The sequence below is a fragment of the Clupea harengus genome, chromosome 24 (genome assembly GCF_900700415.2).
Source record: "Clupea harengus chromosome 24, Ch_v2.0.2, whole genome shotgun sequence".
Lineage (NCBI taxonomy): Eukaryota > Metazoa > Chordata > Actinopteri > Clupeiformes > Clupeidae > Clupea > Clupea harengus.
In genome coordinates this window covers 2,809,607-2,827,089 of record NC_045175.1, presented here as the reverse complement: position 1 = coordinate 2,827,089, position 17,483 = coordinate 2,809,607, and the positions used below count along the sequence as shown (strand labels likewise).

The 17,483-nt window shown below is 44.6% G+C and overlaps 1 protein-coding gene across 1 annotated transcript in view; it reads left to right on the top strand.

Annotated features, from left to right (window-relative positions):
- Positions 1–17,483, top strand: part of hap1 (huntingtin associated protein 1) — a 45,602-nt gene that overhangs the window by 17,406 nt on the left and 10,713 nt on the right. The window contains exons 2-5 of the mRNA XM_031561742.1: positions 522–798; positions 3,748–3,942; positions 16,942–17,018; positions 17,209–17,325. Coding sequence (XP_031417602.1) covers positions 522–798; positions 3,748–3,942; positions 16,942–17,018; positions 17,209–17,325 — 666 coding nt within the window. The remainder of the gene's footprint in view (positions 1–521; positions 799–3,747; positions 3,943–16,941; positions 17,019–17,208; positions 17,326–17,483) is intronic.

Here is a 17,483-nt window from a genome sequence, read left to right as displayed (position 1 = left end):
TGGATGAGTAAAATGACTGTTGTCTTGTAGATGCTTGTCGAGTGGATGAATAAATGAAATAAGGAAAGAAAGAGAGTATTTTTTTTTTTTAAAGTGATTTGCTAACCTGTGACAACATGCTCTTTTCAGTCGACCCTTCTAGTAGATAATGAGGTTATGTGCAGTGGTTAAGCCATGTTCTTTTACATAACTCAGGATTTACTGCGCAGCATACAGATTGACACATGAACTGCCATTTCACATATAATCCCTCTGCACCAATCTGGCTGTGCTGTGGTTACTGATCCCCCCCCCCCCCCTGCAAAGGTTTTGCCTCAAAATACGTGCAGCACAGAACGTATCTTGTTTTGAGATTAAATGATGATGTGAAAAGTTCTCAATTGCATACTCTCTCCCTCTGCCTCTCCCTCTTAGGAGTTAGATGAGAGCAGCTTCCCAGACCCATGTGCTTCACCACCAGGACCACTGCTGACAGAGCATCACCAGCTCTTCCTCCTCCCGCGTCTGCCAGGTGGCCTTAGTCCAGCCTCGCCGACCCCCGTCCCCCAACCAGAACCCTGAACCGCCTGCCCCCTGCCAAGCTGTCCCAGCCCTCGGGGACGTCCCGTCTTCAGCAGCCCGTCCCAACTCGCCCCCCTCGGCCCTCACTGGAGCACCGGGGGCCCCAATCCGTCCATGGGGAGCAGGCGGAAGGATGCGGGGCCCCTAGCCGGAGGCCCCAACCCCACCTGCAGACCCCAGGAACCAGCGCTGAGACCCAAGCTGGATGTCAGGCCAAGGATGTATCCACACTGACAGGTGAGTCACACAGTGTTGGCATTTCTGAGAGATATTTTTTGTGGAGAGACATTTCTCATGTAGTCAGAGTAACCATAGTAATCATCTCTTGGTGGTTCTGTTGTTGTGTCAATTTCTCAGAGTTGTTCTGATAAAATAGAAATATTTCCATTCATATTAAAGTTCTTAGTGGTTTAAAAAAAGAGATGTAAGTATACGTATAGCTATATCTCACAGATGTATAGATTCACATATTCCTGACAGAATGGTGTCAGCTTGTTTTCAGACGTTTTCTCAATATCAATGTGAGAATTGTTCTGTGGCAAGACCAAGGGGTATGAAGAACACACACACAGAACATCAAAGCGTGCCGTGTTGTTATGGAACACTGCCAGTGTTGTTAAGGGTGTGTATGCCGACCCGCCCATAGGAGGGGGACAAGGGGAAGGCTCTCTGGGGCCCTGTAGCCGGGGGTTGGGTGGGTCGGGGGGAGGGGAAGACAATTTTATTTTGAAGCAAATTACTCACCATTGCATGTTTTAATCGTTTAATTCTATGGATTTGTGATTGAGATTGATTGATAATTTTTTATTTTGTTGAATTTTGCCATTTTGTTATCAAACTTACTGAAATGAAGGGACTCTCATACAAAGAAAATGTATTTGATAGTCCCAGTGTGTGTGTGTGCGTGTTTGCGTGTGCTTGTGCGCGTGTGTGTGTGTGTGTGTGCGTGCCTATGCAGCCCCTTTCACTAGGGCTCTTCACAAGTCTCTCTCAGTTTACATGTATGTGTTGATGTAGGAAGGAGAGAGAGCACCCACATGCCTTGATATGAGTAAAGCACAGTTGTGGAGGGCCCGTTCACTTGACCTTTCCAGGGGCCCAGCCATTTCTGGCCCCTGTGTATGTATAGCCAACGCACCTCACTCAGGTTCCCAAACAAATGAAGGGCCAGTAAGCAGGTCTGCCTGAGCACTCACGGATGTGCTTTTAGCAGGAGGAGGAGGATCAATAACAATCCAATCAGGGTTCTGTGGAGTCAAACCAGAAAACAACCTCATCAGTTAACAGGACTGAAACCCCCCTATGATGCAAAGCTATGTCCACCTCAGCTACAATATGTAGCATTTATTTATGTACATATTCTGGGAAACATCCCCTCTCCAGCTCTAAAGGTAGAGTCCACGATTATTATCCAATACACATTTTCTTTGTCAAAATTCAGCGAATTGCTCCTCTAGCTGTCTGTTCTGTGTGTGTGTGTGAGTGTGTGTGCGTGTGTGTGTGCATGTGTGTGTGTGTGTTTTCTGTAAATGGGAAACAAACAAAGTAACTCGGACTGAGCTACACACTCTGCCAGCCTATATCAACACGTTACTTAGGAAGCACAGAACGGAGAGGTGTAATTTGATTTGGCCGTTGAGCTCAAATATCAACCGCCTTTCGCCAGAATCACCTTTAAATCGTGAGGCAGTGTGCCTTTAGTTTTATGAGACATTTAGTCAATCATATATACTCTGAGGTAATGTTTTGCACCACTAGGCTATCCTTTTACAGATCTCTTTGCACACACACATACACACATACACACACACACACGTACTGTACACACACATACACACACACACACGTACTGTAGACACGTGTGCGCCGATGAGGCGGTGGGTTGATTCAGACAGAAAAGGAGAGTCGTTGGGGTGTATTTGCATTCAGGATTTGTTTGTGGTTTGGCTTTGTTGTCCGTCGGTTGGCACACATTAAACATCTGGACACTGTTGGCAAACTAGTGAACAACACGAGGACAAATATTTAGCTCCTCTTTACTCATACTACGTAAAAAGATAGTGATCTGTTTTCCAATTACAACCGAACAGAATTGGTTAATGTGGTTTCATAAATCAGTGTCCAGTTGCTGTAGCTTCAGTTAGCTTTTGATATTGCCTATTGCCATCAAGTGTCATTTGCCTCATCTTATACTCATCATGCATCAGCGAGAATGGCTTCTATAAACTCTTAGTTATAGCGCTCGAAAGTAAGGATAACAGGGAAAATGCTAATCAGACCGGCCTCACGTAGCCATACATATTATGTAAGTCGGACACAATGTCAGGAACACAAGCAGTGTGAGTTGAGCTTAATTGGTTCCGCTCAGTTAGCCCCACACAATGCAGGATATATGGAGAGGGGGTTTGTCTGGCACAAGGCATCGGTCTGGCCTGCGTTTTAGCCTAATATGAACTGAATGCTGCAGGTGATGGGTTGCCAGGTCAACCACTAGCCCCATAGTAGTGTCTTGGTCATTTAGGTATGTGTGCATTGTGCTCGATGTACTACCAAAACGCCGTAAACCCTGCTTGTAAAACTGCATTTTTGTGTCCCAATCAAAACTGTGATTATTGCTGTTTAGAAACTCATAGGCTTGATTGTCTTTGGCAATAAAGCGTGCTGTTAAAGACAGTGGACGAAGTCGAATGCAATTCCGACAGCTACCTGCAGGGGGAATCAGAGCTCTTCCACGTGTAGTCTGGTGAGGAGAAGGCGCTTATTAGGAAAGTGCATGCCTGGTGTGCTTTCCAGCAATGAATGGCCACTGAGTGCTGATTCAGGCCTTTAATCTGGAGGCACTGTAATGAATTGCGCATTCATACATAAACTGGACGGGTCTTATTACGTAAAGATGTTCATTCAGTTTGGAATTAACAGTGTTTATGCCTTCTTCCCCCCTTTTTTCCTCTCCCTTCTCATGTGCCAAATGACCTTTCCACATGAACACATACATTCATATTCTCATGCTATATTCAAACAACCATATGAAATCCTATGCTCCAATTATGCACAAACACATCGTCCTGTCTCTCTTTCTCTGTCACACACACACACGCACACACACACACACACACACACACACACACACACACACACACACACACACACACTCATTCACTCACACACACATATATACATTTACAGAAATCTCCTACAACTTGAACCTGCCAGAGGTGGAACTGGTGAGTCTGCTGAAGGAAGATCTGCCTAGATACACGCTGCGGGCGGACTGTGTGTTTGGGTACGACCACGACGACTGGCTGCACACCCCTATCCTGCCTCCAGAGGCCATCCTGGGACTCTCGCCGGAGCTGATCGAAGAGACCCTTAAGTACTTCCGTGAGTGCTTCTAATGTCCTTATTTTTAGTATTCCATTATTCACTCCAGTACTGCCTGCTGGTAGCTATACTGATCAGCACACACCGTCTTGCTTGTTGTTGCACAGCAGAAATGATTGTCATGTGACATGTTTTATGGAATTGAGGTATTTTCTCACTTTTACTGTGTAGCAGCTGCTGCCACACAATGTTCCAACTGGTCTGAAGTTACATTCTGCTAACATACAACATGCTATACTGCTAACATACAACATGCTATACTGCTTACATACAACATGCTATACTGCTAACATACGACATGCTATTCTGTTAACATACATACAACATGCTATTCTGCTGCAGTGCCTATGTATGTGATGGAGATGTTGTGTGAATGTCTTTGGGGTTTTTGTGTGTGACCTACCAGTGACTGTGTGTAATCCCTGTCATATGGTGGTGTCACTGGCCTTCTGTGCCATTGAAACATCAGAGTGCAAATGGTAACTTCTTTTACATGCAGTGCATATTCACCACAATAGGTTGCATTTATTATGTACTTTTCTGTGTCTGGATTTATGTAATCGTCGAAACAGCTCTTATCAGACATAACTGTTTATGTCAGCTTTAGGGCAGTACCAACACACTCATTTTTATACTCAACATACTCATTCACATTTATTAAACATACATTTATTAAATATACACAAAAGGGGTATTTAGAAACAGTTTAGTATGTGTATCTCTGGGTGGTACTCATTTTCATACTCAACATACTCATTTACATTTATTAAATATACATAAAAAGGGTATTTAAAAAGAGTTTAATTTGTGTATCTCTGGGTGGAGACTGTTAGTGCTATGCTATTGTAGCCGGCTGAGTTTGGCATGTGTAGCAGATTCAGCACCTCAGCAATGCCTTGCGGTGAGACACAGAACTGAGTTTTCATACTCTCCATATCACAACCAGAGACAGATGGTAAGCTGCTTAATTTAGCCAGCTCACTCCAGCGTACTTATTCTCTCTTACGTAACACAGCAGCGCATGCAATCCCATGGGGTTTTAACGATTTCTGTATTTTCACAAGGTCAGTGTCCCCCATTAGGTAATCAATACAAAGCTGGGTGTGTTGTCCCTCAGTGGCGTGCAGCGTACGTCTCGTCATCTGTGCGCCCTGACTGGTGCAATGTCATTCTCATTTGCCAGAGGCTGTCCATCCAGATGGTGTTTAGATCAGGCATCACGGCCCCCTGCTGGGTTACCTCTGAGTTTGTCATGCAGTATAAGTAGAGGTGAATTAGTGGTGTAGTACTCACTGAATATACTGATGAGCCAGAACATTATGATCAAACATGTATTAATGTGCTGTTGGTCCTCCGTATGCTGTGACGCACCAAGGCATTGACTCTTTAAGATCTCTGAAGGTGCCCTATGGTATCTGGCACCAAGACATTCCCACCACATCCTTGAAAGTCAACCACTGATCGGACTTGTTTCGCCTCTTTCCGCAGATGCTAACTGTTAGATGCTAATTGTTAAAGTAACACTATGCAACAATTTGACACTTTTTGAGATATGGTTTTACAGGCAACTAGTTTTGGTACCATCCTCAAATTCATTTTGATAGCATATGGTCATGTGAAGGACAGATAAACACCTGTGCCTTCCCAACTAGCCAACCAGGATATGCCCTATGTAGTTCTGTGTAACGGGCTGGTACACCCTGCAAAAATGGAAGAAAAGCTTTCATTGCCAGCTAAACTGCCAAAAGACACCAGTTAGTGTGTTGGTAAGTTTCTATCAGTGTCAGCTGGACTGTTGGTGGTGTTTGCAAGTTATTGCATGGCTTTTAGGTAGTTAGTTTACTAGTTTTGGACGAGAAACTCCGTATTGCTGCTTTAACTCTTGTTCCCAGCTGTCCACATTCTGTAAAAGGGAAATGGGGCTCCCTGGACCAAGGGAACTTCTTGCATTACTCCGTGGTCCATTTCTGATGCTTGCATGCCCACTATGAACAAGGGTTGGTATGGGCACTCAGACCTGTCTGTGTCTACAAGGCCCCATCACTCACAGCAGGGGGCGATACACTGCTTGTTGGGACATATTAGTCCACACGCAGCAGGGGGCGATACACTGCTTTTTGGGACATACGAGTCCCATAACCTGCATTTTATGTGTGGCTTGTGCAACGGCAGCCCCCCTGTTGATTGGGACCAGACTGGAGAGCCCTGGTTGCCCTAGCGCATCCATGAGCCTTGAGCGCCCAACACCCTGCCACTGGTTCATGGTTTGTCCCTCCTTGGACAGCTGTCTTGAGAGGACGAAAGAGGACTCAGAGCTGTTCTAACCCAGTCATCTGGCCATAACAATTTGGCCCTTTCCCAAGTCTTTTTGAGGTCTTTACACCTGCACATCTTTCCTGCATCTAGCATCTGAACTATGTGGTTGCTTAAGGTTGTCTAATGTATTCCAGACCTCCACAAATGCCTTTGTTTCAGGCTAATCAACAACTTAATTTTTTGGCCCACTAGTGTACATGTTCCCCTCTCGGCTTTGAAGACAGCATAATTGAAATGTGCAATGTTTAGTTGCAGTGAAGACAGTAGCTCCTGATTTTGTGTTATCAAACATGCAGCCTGTTGTACAGAGGAGTGCATTCTGCCTTGTGTCAGGTTCGGAAGAGTAATATTTAATATACAGCTAGAACATTGTAGGTGTAAACAAAACTTTGGGAGCACTGACAGTGTCTGGGGTCCTGTTGAACCTGTAGCTGTTTCAAACGTATTATTATCTACCAAAATGTATTTCAAGTTTATGGAATCCTCAAAGCTCTTTGCAGTCACCTCTTGAGGTGTCAGCTTGCACAGTGAGTGGCAAAATCAATGATAAACCAATCATTTTATTCTGATGGAGAAGTAACTCAATGATTCAGCTCCTTAACAGTCAGCCTATCATAACACTGTAGTCCGTAGCACTCCTAATCCTCCCCCTTGAATGCATTTTCACTATTGATCCTCCTTAAGGAAGTCGTTGTCTGCCTGCCTGGGAGACGAACCACTGAGGTGATTTGAATAAGTGCTCCTTAATCCCAGATCGCTTCCCCTTCCTAGCAGGGTACACAGATGCCAAATGCCACCAATCTGCTTAGCGTCGGCAAGACCTGCTTAAGTATATTTAGCCCCTTCTGGACCTCCATGGCGGCGCGCTGCTAGTCTTGACCCCCTGCCTGGCCCCTCTTTAGGCCTACACTGACGTCATCGCCGTGGCCACAAAGCATGGCAACTGTGTAACGATTGTCTGTCCTCTTGTCTTTAGGCGGTATAATGATAAACCCCTCTGAGGATACGGTGAGCGTGTTAGGACACCAGGTGAGGCCAGACGCGTTAGCGTAGTCGTGTCGGCGTGTGGAAGATGAGCGACTTGTGGTTGTGTCGTGTAGGTTTTTCCACCCCCTGTGTAAACATTGAGTGCCTTAAAGGGATTGGTTGGGGATTTGGGGGCTGTGTGTGTGTGGAACAGGGAATGCAGTGGAGCAGTTGAAAGGATGAAAGTTGAATTGCCCTTGGTAGTAGAATATTATTTTAGGGACCACCGACTGTCATGTCATAATGTCTCTAGACTGAGGCCTCAGGTATAGGAGAACTAGTCTGATTCCCCTGATTTGTTCAAAAACCATCCAGTGTTATCTGAAGGAAAGAAAACAACAATTGATGATTTTTCTTAGACAGGATTTATTTCAACCAGAGATTGTATTTTTAGTATATGGATGCTTCATTAATAAAATTAAGACTGCTGTCAATATAAAATGCCCAGTATGCTAAATTATTCAGTGGTGTTTGTGAAATGCTTGATTTAACAGACTGCTGCAAATAGTAAAATAACTTTTTACTGGCTTCAATTAAGCCTACCCAGATTTATACAAAAAATGGCCAAGCATTAAAACAAGTACATATTCTAGCTGTGGCCATATAACTTCAGTTTTCTCCATTGTAGTGCATACGTGTTTACTGAGTAACATACAGAGAATTTCATGATAAATCCCCTCACTGGTCTTTGATGGTTCTGTTTTTACTTTGAGAGCCATCAGTCAAGTGAAGTGGAATGGTATCTTTGTACTATCATGATCATGGGGAAGAAACAGTAAGCTGATGGCCTGGTCTGGATGAGTCTGGACTGACTTTTGACACGGACACTCGCTGTAGATAAACCAATTGTAAGGGAAGCAAAGCCGCTGAAATAATGAGGACTCTTTTGAGTGTGACAAACAACCATGGCTGCCAAAGGCACCAGCCGGGGGCTGTTCTCTGTATTGCCAGAGATGTTCTCACGTGGACAGATCGCAGATCTTCTTACCCCGGATGTTCTACACCCGTAGCCGAAACCTAGCTGTCTCTTTGGCACGACCCTCTCTTTTGCACCTTTTCTTTTTTCCCTTCCTCCATTTCTGTTTTCATCCTCTCCTCCTTTTTTTAAATGAAATTAAGTGTGTGCTGAAACAGAAATCTGCCAAATGGGGACCCATGGAGCACCCATGGCCCAAAGGGGCGGGGCGGGCCCCTGGTGCTGTTGTTTTAAGCTCCAAGCTATTTCAGTCCCTGCCTGCATTGTCTTGGGGATAATCATGGAACACTGAGCTGATTCGATTTTTGACGTAAAATGGTTTGTAAGGAGGAACTGTGATTTTCGTTAATCGACTTTCTATACAATCTTGATTTTTCTATATTGGGGGTGTCAAAATAGGATGTGCTTTTGTAAGCCCCTCACAGCTTTCTTTTCTTTCACCATGAGACACGCTTACCTCTTGGCACAGAATTGCCCAACGGCTAGAGGCTCAGGAAAGAGGACAAGGCGGGTAGACAGCGGGCACACCAAAATTGAGGCCACCGTGTCTGATTTCAGACAGACACAACCTTTTTCAAAGCACTGTTCCACGATCAGAATTTCCTTAACTACTGCCATGTCTCAAACCCTCACTAGACCCCAGGACAAGGCAGATCCAGGAACAGTCTTTAGAGACAACGTCTGGGTGGGAATCGGTTGTGTGCCGTACCTGACCTTGAATCGACCGTCTAAGTCTGAAAAATTGATGGCAGCGAGGTTAAATATTTGATAGGAAGGACACTGCAGCGCTTCGGCTAGTTTGCAACAGTGTGCCAGATTGCAGTGCCACAACACCAGCCCAGAACAGACGCATCAGTGGAGAGTCTTATGGGGTCCATCTAAATGTATCTTAATACATTACATATTATATATATAATATAATCTTCACATAGCTGTAATATCTTAGTACATGGCATACATCTGCACATACAATGCAAAGATTCAGACAGATCTAGCCTATGTTCTGTGAATTCTACACTGACTAACAATGTCTTAAATTGTACTGTTTTGATGCTTTATAAACGTATTTGCAGTTTTCAACCTGGCCTGTTGTAGTGGCTGTAAGGAGCTAGAGGTAGTTGTGCTTCTGCACACCTTCCTAAGGCACTCATTTATCAGTGTGATGGGAGCTGCTGCACACCTTCCTAAGGCACTCGTGTATCGGTGTGATGGGAGCTGCTGGGTTTTGGTGACTCATTTGCACGGCTGAGATTTGAGCCGTGTAGCACAGTGGCACAGCACACATTGAGTATTAGACTTGGCACAGGGACAACAGTCCTCACCCCGAAACCTAACAATAAGATAAGTAAATCACTCGATAACATTTCCATCAGACCTGTGTGCTTCTGCCTCTGGCCCAGATAACTATGGTTGTTTGGGCTCTGACCTTTCTTCCTTTCTGGTGATATTAAGAGACATGTTGTCATATATTGGGAGACCTGACACAATTTTTCAAAGCTGTCTTGGTTTAGAAATGTTTCATGCACAGTGAAGTACACAATGGAAAAACAGTTGCTGAAAGCATAGCTGTAGTTTTGTTCTCATTCCCTCACACCTCTCACCCTACACATGGACGGATTAAGAAACCACGGGCCCCTGGGCCTGGACATGTTAAAGGCAGTAAACAGGTCAAAGTTTACTCCGTAACATCCACCTTCGGTGCACTGCCCTGCTATTGTTTCTGACATTACATGTGACAGGGCAACAGCCGAGTGATTCTTTTCCAAATTGAAACTGATTAAGACCTACCCAAATCGTGCATCACCACTTTTATGTTTGAAAGGTGTCGTTCGGCAAGTGTACTGTGCGTGTGTGTACTTGTAGGTCTTGACATTCAGATTCTGCGCCTAAACTAGCTATATCGTATCGTCTCGTCACATGATCAAATAGAGACTTGACATTGGCGAACAAGATACATATTACCCAGCAATCATCATTGCATATCTGTATATGACAAAAATAACAAATTAAATAATATATAGCATAAGGTATCACCAATAGGTCATAATATATCATCCTTGATCACTGTCGTATTAAACTAGCGACACTTAGACATCCCTATGTTCGATAAAATTTAGAAAGCCTATGAACCTTCCGCGCTGGCTGCATTGAATAGTTATGCCCCTGGCGCTCATGCACATTTTCGAACACAGCACAGGTACACTCAATTAAAGCCATTAGCAAATGAACAAAATATGCCTTTTTCAACCACAAATAAGAGATACATAACAGCGACTTCACGCAGAGGCTCTGGCTTAGGGGCCCCTTGAGCTCATGGGCCCCCTGAGCTCATGGGCCCCTGGGCCTGGGCCCGGTAGGCCCGTTCGTTAATCCATCCCTGACCCTACACATAGGCTTATGGCACACATGTTACAATATCTTATCATACATACATATCATATACATGTATATACATATCATATATATACAGTATATATACAGTGTATATATATATATATTTATGTATATATGTATGTATACACACACACAAAAAAAATGCACTCACACACACAGTCTCAATACCTCAGCATGTGTTGTGTGTGTGAGTAAGGGGGGGGGGGGGGGGGGCAGGCAGTCTGAGTCTCTGCAGCAGCATTACGTCTACAGTTCCAACACGGCACTCTCAGAACGTACCATCTGCCACAGCATGACAGGGGGGGATCTTAGGACATAATACCCTCTCCATCCTGCCTGCAGCAATGCGTCACTCTCTTCTGGGAAATCGAATCGAACATCTTGGACGCAGTATTACTGACTCAGCTTTTTCAGAGTTATTGATTTTGCTGAGAGTTGAGGGATTTCTTTTTTTGGTCCCAAACCCCCCCGCTTCTCCTGCCACTCCATCTGCCCAGGTGAATAAGAACCGAAGAGCTGCATGCCGTCAGTGCAGAGAAAACCCCTCCCACTCTCATCGGATTTGTCACCTACCTCTGAGCGAGGCTGGCCAACATAACACAGAATTGGACGCAAACACACACACACCCACTCAAACACACACACAAGGCGCGCGCGCGCGCTAACTCTCACACGCATCCACAAGGGGAGGTGCAGGAGCACGCTGCCAAGGCAGGCAGGCAGGCATCAGACAATAGCAGCACAGCCTCAGGAGTGGACGCTCTCATCTGGGTACCATTGGGACTAAACTTGTACTGAACGGAACTACGCGGTTAAAAGGATATCCCAGCTGTGTGTGTGCCGGTGCAAGACTGAGGGATAGCTTGGAAGAGAAGAGGAGGAGGGAGAGGGTTGTGGTCCAGTAGCGGTCACCATGGAAGTGTGGAGCTCGTCGTCAGTGGAGGAGGAGAGTGAGAAGGAGAGCTGCAGCAGCGGCAGCCAGGACGAGGAAGAGGAGGAGGAGGAGGGCGAGGAGGAAATGCTGCCGGGGCCGGAGGCAGAAGCGATGTGCAGGGAGATGATGCAAGGTAACACGGGTGGAGGGAGACGGGGAGGAGGAGGAGGGAAGGAAAGAGATATGTGTGTACAGGTGTAGAGTAACAGACTCAAAGAAAAGGAGGGAAAATCAGGTGTACATGGAGATGGACTGTGGAGGAATCAAGCTCATGGACGGATGAGGAAAGGGAGAGATAGAGAGAGGATCCAGAGGGGAAGACAACGTGAGAGACATTGATTGACAGACTGGAGAAAGGGAACAAAATGGGAGGAGTAGAGGGAAGAAAAGTCTTTGTTCTCCCTCTTTTTAGGCAAATTGGTCAAAATTCAGCTAACCGCTCCTCTAGCTGCCTGTTGTGCATGTGTGTGTATGTGTGTGTGTGTGTGTGTGTGTGTGTGTGTGTGTATGCACATCATTCATCCTGCTCTCATCCTCGCCCTTGCACTTGTGAAGTGTGACCCTCTTCATGCAAACAGTGCCTGCCGTGCTCAGTTGTGTTCACTGTGTTATAACATTACTGCGTCCCTGCGCCTGAAGGTCATCAAACCAGTGGCGGCAGACAGAACCCTCTGCAGTGGCTGCCACGGTGATTCACTTTGGAACCGCAACAGGGGGGATTACACACTCTCTGCGTCTCTGTGGATTCGCTTTATACTCAGCACATAGTGTAGTTACACAGTAGAAATATTCTAGAAAATATTGGTTTTGTTTTTAGCCGTTCATGCAGAGGGACATTTTATGTGAGGCAGATAAGGAGTAAGAAGGGAGTTGTTAGCTAGTTAATCATTGATAGTGATACCACTATATAAAGCTACTAATGGTCAGCTAATAGTGTTTGTGCAAATTTAGCCATATCTATATTGAGTTTATTTTCATGTTATTTGAACTCAATGCAAGTCACCTAGCCACAACAAGCAAGCTAGCGTCAGCAGACAAATATGGCTGTGGTCTGAGGTGCAGCTCAAAGTAAGCAGCTTATCAGTGGCCGCTAACTCTGCCTGCCAAGCGGCCAGTGTTTGGTCTCCCTCAGGTGCGCCATGTTTGTCCACAACTCTTAATGTGCCTGACAAGGTCAGAGAAGCACAGAGAGGCTCAGGCTGCTTTGCTTGCTTGCTATTTAAATTGGCCTCTGCCTCCTTCCTGTTTAACCCTTCCCGTGGGGAATAATGTGTTTTTTATGGGGAATTGCCTTCAAAGCTCAGCAAGTTTTTGTTGTACAGACATAAAAATAACACCCCCAGAAACCTCGAATCCTCTACTTTGGCATGGCAGACTACTTAAAAGAGTCAAAAACTGGCCTCTTCATGTTTAAGGGACAATAGAACAACTTGTGCCTGCATGCTAGTTGTATGATGCGTCAATAACTGCTGGCCTTTACTGTCTGTTTACTTTCGTTGTGAGGGTTGGACTCTCCTAGATTGTTTCCTTATAATCCCAGCAATAAATTCAAGAAATAATGCTGACGTGAACATGATTTGACTTAATATAACATAATGTACAGTATGTCAGGCCGGTCTCTTGCTGTTGCCATTGTTGCTGGTTCAGTTGTTTTTGCAGTGCTGTGAACTTTGCATGTCCTAGTGTTACCATAAACAAACACAGACGATTCTGTGTTGTGTTGCCCTTTTACTTAAGTCCAGATACGCAAATGAACAGCACCCTGGGGCACTTCAAGTAATTGTTGATCATTTCAAGGAGAGTTCTACAGATGGTTTCAGTGTGCAGGCAGAATTCAGCAGCGTACATCTGGATTCTCATTCTGTCAGCTTCTTTGCTCTGTCTGCTAACTGTGCTGTTTCACATATCATATACATTAGACTGACTTATGCCTATTTGACATATTTCTTTATGCACTAGGATAAGGAAAAGTACAGAAGAGGGTATAGAATGTTGCTAAAGCAAGCGACCCAGTTTACTAGGTGAGCCAAAGCATCAGTGGTAGGTAGGTTTATTTATTTCTCAAACTTTCTTGGCCCGAAAAAAAACAAAACTCAACTGTCATCCACATCTCATCTCCCAACCTGTTTGCAACTTTGAAAATCAGCAGCCAGCCAGCGGTGATGACATTGGTGAGATTTGCCACTTTGTAAATGAGAACATAAGAAAGCTATTAACTGAAGAAAGAAAGAGAGGGAGAGGGAGAGGGAGCGAGCGAGCGAGAGACGAGAAAGAGACGAGAAAGAGAGCGACCATCTCCGAGAGGTTGGGCCTGGATCATTTCCAGATCACCAGGCCGAGTGATTAGAGCGTGGCACAGAGGGTCATGTTGGTGGATCGCCTGAGTGGGGCGGCGTCAGAGGAGGCTTTAGGGGCAGAAGATGGCGCCGCAGTAAGCCACAGGTGGCCTGCCGTGTGTGTGGTGGAATGAGGTCAGGAATAGACACTGAGGTTAAGTGAGCTAATGACTTCATTGTTGGATGTTTTTAGGCTTTGTGCTAAGCCTTGTGAGAACAAGAAGTACAATGTGTCTTTTCGATGTGTGAGAAAGGGAAGTCATCCCTTCAGTTCCATCATGTGGTATTGATAGAATCTACTTCATTCACTGTTTCAACGTGTGGTATTGATAGAATTTACTTCATTCACTCTTCCAACCTACGGTATTGATATAATCTAGAATCTACACTGCTTTGTTTTTTTCTTAAGTCATTTTCTAAAGCACCAAAAGTCAGGTTATATGTTAATTTTGGCCATACATTTTTGCCTCCATACATTTTTTATGCCTGTGCTTATTTATTTCTTTAGCTTTTTATTTAAAGTCTTAGTTATGATATAGTCAGTAATCCTTCACTTGTGGCACTTGTGTTCTAACATTTGGTGGAGGATGTCTGACTGCAACAGATGCCCACGGGCATGTCCGTTGTCCCTCTCAGTCACCTTTTACTCAATGAGCGCGGCTAGGGGGAAGCCATTTTAGAGCCTTGCCTTGGTGTTGGGTGTTGAACTTGAGGTCTGTCTGGAGAAACTCTCCAGGAGGGGATTGTTTAATGTAAGCTCATTTCCGTTTGTTCAGTGGACCAATCACAGGCCAGGATTTCTAATGGCAGAGTCACTGGTAATGAGATGAAGCTGCTCTTCAAACACTCTCAAACTGGCTCAGTTGGGGAAAGTGTTGCTTTTATCAAAGGTAGCTTTAAAACTTGGCTATGCAACCTGGTGATGAACTAATCGTGTTACTTGAGACAAGAGGGTGGGTTAGTGTTTCACACCAGAGGCGGCCTCTTGAGCTCATGTTGACAACTCACTCAGTACACCTGGAGTCTAAGGGGAATTGTGCAGGATTTCATGATAATCGTCCGTCCTGTACAGTATACGTCTGATGCCGTCAAGTGTGGGTCACCATGAAGGAAGCTTTACCTAAGACATGAAAGAGTGGGTCACAATGAAGGAAGCTTTACCCAAGACATGAAAGATTGGAGACATCCTACTGGGATGGACTAAACTACATAACGACAATTATTTTGTATTATATTTTTTTTTTCTAGATTTATTATTTATTTATACACATTAGTATTTAAGAATAATTAGTGTGTATTTATATGATACTTTTAAATACATGGCACAAATGTCCAAACCGTAATCATGGGGTCTATGTGTAACATGTGGAAGTGCTGGTGTGGGGAAAATTCTATTTATACTATAAAATAGTTCCATCAACACTAACATCCACTTTCTGCCATTCCCACGGACTTGTTCCCCGACACACGGGATGATTCTGAGGTTGTGTTTATCAGAAAATCAGACCAAAGTGAACAAGATAAACAGAAGTTCTCATTAAATCCATATAAATGAATATGCATACCCAATCTATTTCTTCAATCCACCCAAGGTCTTTAAGACAGCACTCACTCAAGATGGCACTCACAATTTCATGTAATTGACATGACGTTGGAACAGACAGTGTAGAATTGTTTTAGGATAAATGTGACAAATGGGTATTCTATGTGGAACTGTTTTTGAATTGTTTATAAACAAACGTCTGGAGTCTTTTCGGTAAGCTAAGGCGGTACCTTTTTGAGCCGTGAGAAACACTTAAGCCTTGGCACGAGTTCAACACCAGCTGTCCACTTCCCTCTGGGGGACAGAACTAGATTTCCTCATCATTTTTGAGGCCTTGCCCTCTCTCTCTCTCTCTCTCTCTTTTTTTCTCTGTCTCTCTGTCCCGCATTGCAGTTAAAATCACCTCTGAAGAAGGGTACAGGCGGTCTGGCACAGATTCAGGGCCTGTTCTGTGTAATATACAGCACCGGACAGCGGAGCGTTTTGTTCCATTTAATCACCAGTTTGTCGACTAATGGATATTACTGCAGCTTGCGGTGGAGGGAAAACACACACGTGCACAGAAGCTTTCAGACTAAATGCGTACGCTCTGAACACTGCTGTAGTCCACACAAAACTCTGCACTCTTTTTTGTTTTCCTGTTGTGTTGTTTGTGTATGTGTGTATGTTTGCACATATGTCGTGGGAGTTCAAAATAGGTCACACACATACCTGCAAAGCAGCAGACTTGGGCCAGAGCCAGGCACGTGGACAGGTTGGGATCTACACCTGGATGATGTAGGAATGGACAGGTGGACAAGTTGAGAGCTATGTCTGGATGATGTAGTAATAGACCGATGGACAGGTTGACACCTACACCTGGGTAATGTAGGAATGGACAGGTAGACAGGTTGAGACCTATGTCTTTTATGCCATGGGTGAACACAGTAACAGACACCAGTAAACAGAGTCAAGTAAACAAGTGCTTAATTGGCATATGTCTATAACTGGCATTAATCCCATCAATCCACACTCTTAGTGGCCTGGTGCTTCTTTTAACCCTTGGTAGAGAGAGAGCGAGAGAGACAGAGACAGAGAGTAATAGACATAGACATAGTGAGAGAGAGAGAGAGAGAGAGAGAGAGAGGGAGACTCAAAGGAATTATCCTCTTAATCTGGATCATGGTAAGAGAGACACAGTTCTTGGAGCAGTTTTATGTGGTTGTATAAGGGGATGTGGGATACATTACCACTATGCACAAACGTTTCAGAGTACAGGCGTTTCCTATACCCAAAAACTGGCACGTTCCCTAAACACTGGCACGTTCCCTAAACACTGGCACGCTCACATGAAACTTCACTCGGGAAAAAAACAAAAAGCATTCTCGAGGAGTTGTGCGGCTGTGAATGTCGATTGTTTCTTGAAATTGATTGACATTCAATGACTCTCTTTCTCTCTCTTTCTCTTTGTCTATCCCTTTATTTCTCCCTACAGTGCTTTGCTCAGACAGAGTGGGCCAAGTCACCAAGACATACCATGACATCGACGCTGTAACCCATCTACTGGAGGAGGTAGGATATTTTCAATGGATGAGTATCCACGCTCACGAGCATATGACGTACATACGACATACATACTATTTGTGGGTGGTGTAAACATCCCTTGGATAATTGGTGCCGCTCTCAATCTATTTCGGATTTAGCAACAGTTCATGAGTTGGCCTGATTCAGTCCTGATTCACTTTTGGTTTTCTTCCAACAGAAAGAACGGGACCTTGAATTGGCAGCACGGATCGGCCAATCGCTACTCAAGCAGAATCGAGATCTGACTGCACGAAATGAGCTATTGGACGAGCACCTGGAGATCGCCAAAGAAGAGGTAGGTCGCTCGGTGAAAAGACTTTGACCCTTTGATAACTCCAAATGTCCGAGCCCTTGGACAGTATTGTGTTTCGATGTTACGGTTCAGCTGACTTGGGTTTGGCATTGGTAAAGATCATTTACTAACACTTTTCAACTAAACTAGAACACCGACAG